Source organism: Mytilus trossulus, chromosome 12 (assembly GCF_036588685.1).
Source record: "Mytilus trossulus isolate FHL-02 chromosome 12, PNRI_Mtr1.1.1.hap1, whole genome shotgun sequence".
NCBI classification, from domain to species: Eukaryota; Metazoa; Mollusca; class Bivalvia; order Mytilida; family Mytilidae; genus Mytilus; species Mytilus trossulus.
The window spans coordinates 26,635,514-26,641,513 of record NC_086384.1 but is presented as its reverse complement, the minus strand read 5'-3'; the positions used below and the strand labels follow the sequence as shown (position 1 = coordinate 26,641,513).

At 34.1% G+C, this 6,000-nt stretch overlaps 1 protein-coding gene across 2 annotated transcripts in view; it reads right to left on the bottom strand.

Annotated features, from left to right (window-relative positions):
• Positions 1 to 534: 534 nt before the first annotated feature.
• Positions 535 to 6,000, bottom strand: part of LOC134693662 (uncharacterized) — a 43,049-nt gene continuing 37,583 nt past the window's right edge. For both annotated transcript variants that reach the window (XM_063554555.1, XM_063554554.1), the window contains 7 exons: positions 5,722 to 5,762; positions 4,359 to 4,464; positions 3,960 to 4,136; positions 3,321 to 3,459; positions 2,569 to 2,700; positions 1,838 to 1,889; positions 535 to 1,335 (listed from right to left, as the gene is read on the bottom strand). In XM_063554555.1, the coding sequence (XP_063410625.1) occupies positions 893 to 1,335; positions 1,838 to 1,889; positions 2,569 to 2,700; positions 3,321 to 3,459; positions 3,960 to 4,136; positions 4,359 to 4,464; positions 5,722 to 5,762 (1,090 nt within the window). In that variant the 3' untranslated portion in view covers positions 535 to 892. The remainder of the gene's footprint in view (positions 1,336 to 1,837; positions 1,890 to 2,568; positions 2,701 to 3,320; positions 3,460 to 3,959; positions 4,137 to 4,358; positions 4,465 to 5,721; positions 5,763 to 6,000) is intronic.

Here is a 6,000-nt window from a genome sequence, read left to right as displayed (position 1 = left end):
AACCTCGTATAAAAACGGCTTTTCATTCTTAGATGTTTAGACAGAGAAGTTATGGTAATGATTTGAAATTGAATTATGATATGAGATGTTCATTATAGTTACATTCACAACCGTCCCTTCGTTTGTCTTTTTCATATTATGTACAAATAATTTAAAATGCTGAAAATGAATTGTAAATCACAAAATTCATTTGATACAGAAAAATAAGAAATGGAAATTCCAGTGACACAATTTGCGTCTATATAAATATAAACTTATACGTTCACAACACGTTAATGACACTTTTCCTGGGGTAACAATAGTTTATTATATCATTTCGTCCAAATACCGTTTCATAAGCTTTTTGCAATAAGAAATGAAAGACTTTCGGAAGATAGTCTATTTATAGACCTCTTACCGTTTGTGCAACACGTTATCTAGACTTGTTCCATGTCCTTTGTGTGTTTGGCTCTGATATACCGTATGTTGCAAAGTAGAGGACCAGTCTACATGTTTTTTTGCTTTTATTATCAAATTTCGAAAGAAACAAAAGAACACGGAAGTACTCATTTATTTGAGAAAAAAACAATAGGACATTTACAACATTACTTCTAACAATAAATACGCATAAAGATAATTAAAAAACTAAAGTTCATCATAAATCGAGTTTCTAATACATGTTTGAAACCAAAAAGATGATTTTGCAATGTCGTAGGTTGAATTCCCTTTGCTAGAAAGTTTTTCACCAATCCCACCACTTTGATTTTTGAAAATGTTTTCGGATTGCAATAGTTCCTAAAATGTCACATCAAGCAGTGTTTTCAAAAAAGATGTGCATATTGGATTCATTCTTTATGAAAAGTATCGTCTTTAACAAAGACACTGACTGTTAAAATATTTTGCAAAACTGCATCTATAACACAGCAACTAAATGTACAAATAAAGCCATTGCCGTTTTCAAGTCATGATCCGCAAGTTCATCGAAACTTTGGGAAAACGGTTTATCAGTTGTCACTGGTGTATTCATTGATGTTTGACGGGTTGTTTTTATTACTCTTGTTGTTGTAGATTGCATTGTTGTTGTCATCATTGTGGGAGTAGGTGTAGTGGTGGGCGTGGTTGTAGGTGTTGTTGTGGTGAGCGTGGTCGTTGTAGTAGTAGGCGTAGTAGTTGTTGTAGTGGGCGTGGTTATTGTAGTTGATGGCGTCGTCGTGGTCGTGCTGGTACTTGTTGAAGTGGTCGTCTTTGGAACCAGGCACGTATAGCAGCATTTCCCAGAACGGATCTGTTGACCATACTGGCTGCATTGGTTTATGTCACAATTGAACAGGGGGTCATCTCCAAAAGGACAAATATCTGAAGTAGAACATATGAATAGATTTAAGATAGAACTCTTGCTGAAACTAATAACCAACCCTTGAAATAAAATTATTTGTTTTTTTAAACCATAAACAGTATAAAACGTCACATTGGCATACTACATTGTGTACGGCCATCAACACCGAGCCGTGCTTTACATCAATCAACAAGTTATAAAGGGTCCTAAAATTACAAGTGCAAAACAATTTAAACAGGGAAATCAACGATCTAATCTAAATAAAAAACGAGAAATGAGAAATACATATCGTACATATGGTAGGAACTACACCATTATCAACTAAACAACCAGTTTATTTATATGGTGTCTTTCCAATTTTATCCTTTGCGTAGAGCGTTCCTGATTATGGTAAATCCAGAAAACCGCCTCGGACGGATACAATTGATGGTGTTTTTTCCATTCAATAATCTAGATACTACATGCACCATCTACGTGAATATTTCAGTAAAATCCAAATTGCAATTAAATTTTTCTTCTTACCTGGGACATTGGGCGCGTCTACAGAGCTAACACATTGTCCTTGTTGACACCACTGAAAACAAACAAATACATTGGATAAGTTAAATTTGACTCTATTAGTAAATGAACAAGAACTGTGGTGGTGGAATAATTCAGGTACTATATACCCTTGACTTTCATTTTTTTCATGTTTTAGCGTAACTGGTGATGGTTAATTCCGAAAAAGTGTCTGAAATGCACAAAATGTAGTTTGTAGTCTTATCATTTTAATATATGTATCAAAAAGCTGTTTTAAAGAATCAAAGATAACATAACAGTATGAAAGCCAATAGATTCAAGAAATTCATATGATTAAGGCATAAACAAGACAAGACAGACTGTTTATCAAACAAAAATTCAGAAAACAGATCACGAATCTAGGCGCAGCGACATTGTTTAGATACTTAGTCACAGCACAAAATCCCCTCAAACAAAGTGAACCATCAATTAGTTTGGCTATTTTTTTTTGGACATGTTAAAGTATTTAGATATCTATACATATCTGGGTTTCTTTATATGTTTTGGTTTGAGCATCTGATGATTAATCAAGAAAGTGGGTCCGTTAATATAACTCGAAATGTTCTTCACCCTCTAGCTGCATATAGCATATTGAGTTAATCGGAGATTAGTCGCAGATCGGCAGAATATAATGACTGACATTATTCGGGTTAGGGAAATACAGAAATGTTATTTAAACGAAATTACAGCCATACCTTATAGTTTCCACAAGCTGTGCCGTCATGTGCGAATTGACTTGAGCATGGTCCATTCAGATTTGCAGGATTTCTGCACTGTAATCTGTAACATACACTGGCCCATTTCATTGTTGTTAAAGGATAGTTTTCCTGGAAAAAAATTGAATAAACTTCATTGTGACAACAAACAAACTGAACACACATATTTTTAACATTTAAGAACCTCTTTATGGTTTATAACGTTGTGTTCGATTATAATGGAAAATAAGCGAACATTATTGCATGCTATACATCATTACTCTTTGTAAAATTCCTGGTAGATAGCACAAGCTGGTTAGCTGAGGGAAAATGGAGGAATACAAAAAAAATATGGAAAAAAAATTGAACTAAAAAAGGACACTCATTTACTTTATGACTATAAAAAGACTTCTCTCATTTTGCAGTTCACTTTCACTTTCAAAGGTACCAGCATTGTAATTCAATACGCCAGACGCGCGTTTCGTCTAACTAAGACTCATCAGTGACTCTCAGATCAAAATAGTTGTAAAGTCAAAGTAAAGTTGAAGAGCATTGAGGACCTGCATAGTAACCTGAAAATAATTAAATCTTCAGTTCGAGAAAGTTCAAATCGAACCATGATAATTATTATAATTTTACATTTAAAAGCAGTATTATATATACATATAAATTGCTGTAAATTATATCGATATATTGTGTTTTTGTAAATATTACTCTTCCATGCTGTAAGCGTACTGAACTTAAACACATACCCTGCACATTGCTGACCCACCATTTGGGGCATATGTAAGTCTACACTGATCATCAACACCGTATACCGTTTCACCTGGGTTGAATGCAGCAAGTGTCAAATCTACCAATCCATCCATGGGAGAATTTTCCAAACAGTTTCTAAAATATTCAATCATTTTCACAATTACAAGATTTCATTTAAGTAGCAACTTAGACTTGATCAAAGAACAGTTTATGTTAACTAATAGAATCATATTCAAAACAGTGTGGTCCTGGCCATTGATTGACGACCTAAATTATCCCATTGACTGTGACAGATTAAGTGAACGTTTGTCTGTAACGACCATTGCTCACTTCTTACTTATTATAGAATTTAAACTGTGGGGTCACCAAAGGTTCTTAACGCCTTTAATAATAAAATAATTATTCAGGAATAACCTTTATGTTTTGATTTATATTATTGATATATCCTAAGAATATCCTTAGTATTTTGAAAAAATCATACTTTTGTAAACAGGAAACTTGTGAAAATTACCATATAATTGATATTCATTTCAAAACCGAAGTGATGACTAAGTCTGAGCTGGTGATACAATCGGGACGAAACGTCCTCCAGCAGTAGTATCGACCCATCTAACTTTTATCCAAATGTTACTAACGTTTCTAAACCTGCTATGTATGCTCCAATCGCTGCCCTTGAACATGAGGAAAATATGAAATTTCTGGATGCTGAGGTGGCTGAGCTATATTCACTATTTGGGAGTGAAGGAGACATTACATATCCAAACTCTGCTGAACATCCATTGGAATGATAGCTGTCATGAGATGCCCCTAGGCTACAAGACAAAAAAAAACCAACGTTACAGATATTTGGAATTCAAAAGTTTGAACTGCAACGAGGAAGATATTCGAAGTCTTTCAATAGGTTTTCATATTGTCAAAATTCTTCAATCGCCAATCTTTAACATAACATTTTGAATTGCAAGGTTCAAATAAATATTGCCGAGAAATACAGTAAACATTAATGAAAAAAAAAGTAGATTGAAACATAATTTTACTTGTGTGCTAGTTCGTGTGCAGCGATGTGTATAATCATGGCGTTGAATGTTTCTTCGTTGACAGATGATGCATACGAGTTACACACTCTTGAAAGGTAAGCTATCCCTGAAAGAAAAGAAACACATGTAAATACTTGTGAACGTCCGGTAATTTAAATCAATTAGATACAATTATTCAAGGGAACTACAGTTTGATATTGTGTCGAGTGGGGTCTTGTGAAATATCTATTATCACATTGAGGATTCTGTATTGTTTTGTGCAGGAAATTGATTTTATATTTTTCCAAAATCATTTTCTACAAAATAAAATTGAGAATGGAAATGGGGAATGTGTCAAAGAGACAACAACCCGACCAAATAAAAAAACAACAGCAGAAGGTCACCAACAGGTCTCCAATGAAGCGAGAAATTCCCGCACCCGGAGGCGTCCTTCAGCTGGACCCTAAACAAATATATACTAGTTCAGTGACAATGAACGCCATACTAATTTCCAAATTGTACACAAGAAACTAAAATTAAAATAATACAAGACTAACAAAGGCCAGAGGCTCCTGACTTGGAACAGGCGCAAAAATGCGGCGTGGTTAAACATGTGTGTGAGATCTCAACCCTCCCCCTATACCTCTAACCAATGTAGAAAAGTAAACGCATAAAACTACGCACATTAAAATTCAGTTCAAGAGAAGTCCGAGTCTGATGTCAGAAGATGTAACCAAAGAAAATAAACAAAATGACAATAATACATAAATAACAACAGACTACTAGCAGTTAACTGACATGCCAGCTCCAGACTTCAATTAAACTGACTGAAAGATTATGATTTCATCATATGAACATCAGGCATAATCCTTCCCGTTAGGGATTTAGTATCATACCATCATAACATATATGAGAAGAACATAACCCGTGTCATGCCAACAACTGTTTTTAGAATAAATGGGTTTAGTTCCGACGCAAAGACCTTATCAGTGACTCAAAAAGGCTGTATTGGTTTTGCAAGTTAATCATTTTTTGTACTCTCCTTGGTAAGATTTATCGTTTTTTTAATTTTACACACGGCAGATTTTTACACTCCTCTTGAGCACCGTTCCTCCATAGATTAGCAAATGGTTGTCCCCTAAGACAACTCTAGTCTGAAATGGGGAAAGGCAAACACCCACATAAAAAAATGTGAAAAATGGCACATGCCGAGATAAAAAGCTGAAATTGTTTTAGTTGGAGATGACGTCAATGTACTCTTGAAACTCAAAGAATACCAAATCTTAAATAGTTGTCAACTTTGCTTAAAGATATTAATACCTCAGCATAGTTTTATTACTAAATCTTTTGACAATGACCGTTAAATGAATATATAGTCAAATACCTATTGTCCTTTTATCTGTTATTTTCTCTGCCAAATCATATCTACAAAAATGTTAAAATGCTTAAAGAATTTACATATAAGGGGTTGAAGACAATTGTGATTTCTAAAACAAAATCATGTTTTGGTAAAAACACATCAAACGAATGGACAACTGCCATATTACTGACTTGGTATAGGCAATCTCATATATATGTAGAAAATGACAGTCGCTTCAACTTCTTCAGTCTTAAAGTTCCATTTTATTTATAATGATGAGTGAACAAAACAGACATAATAGGT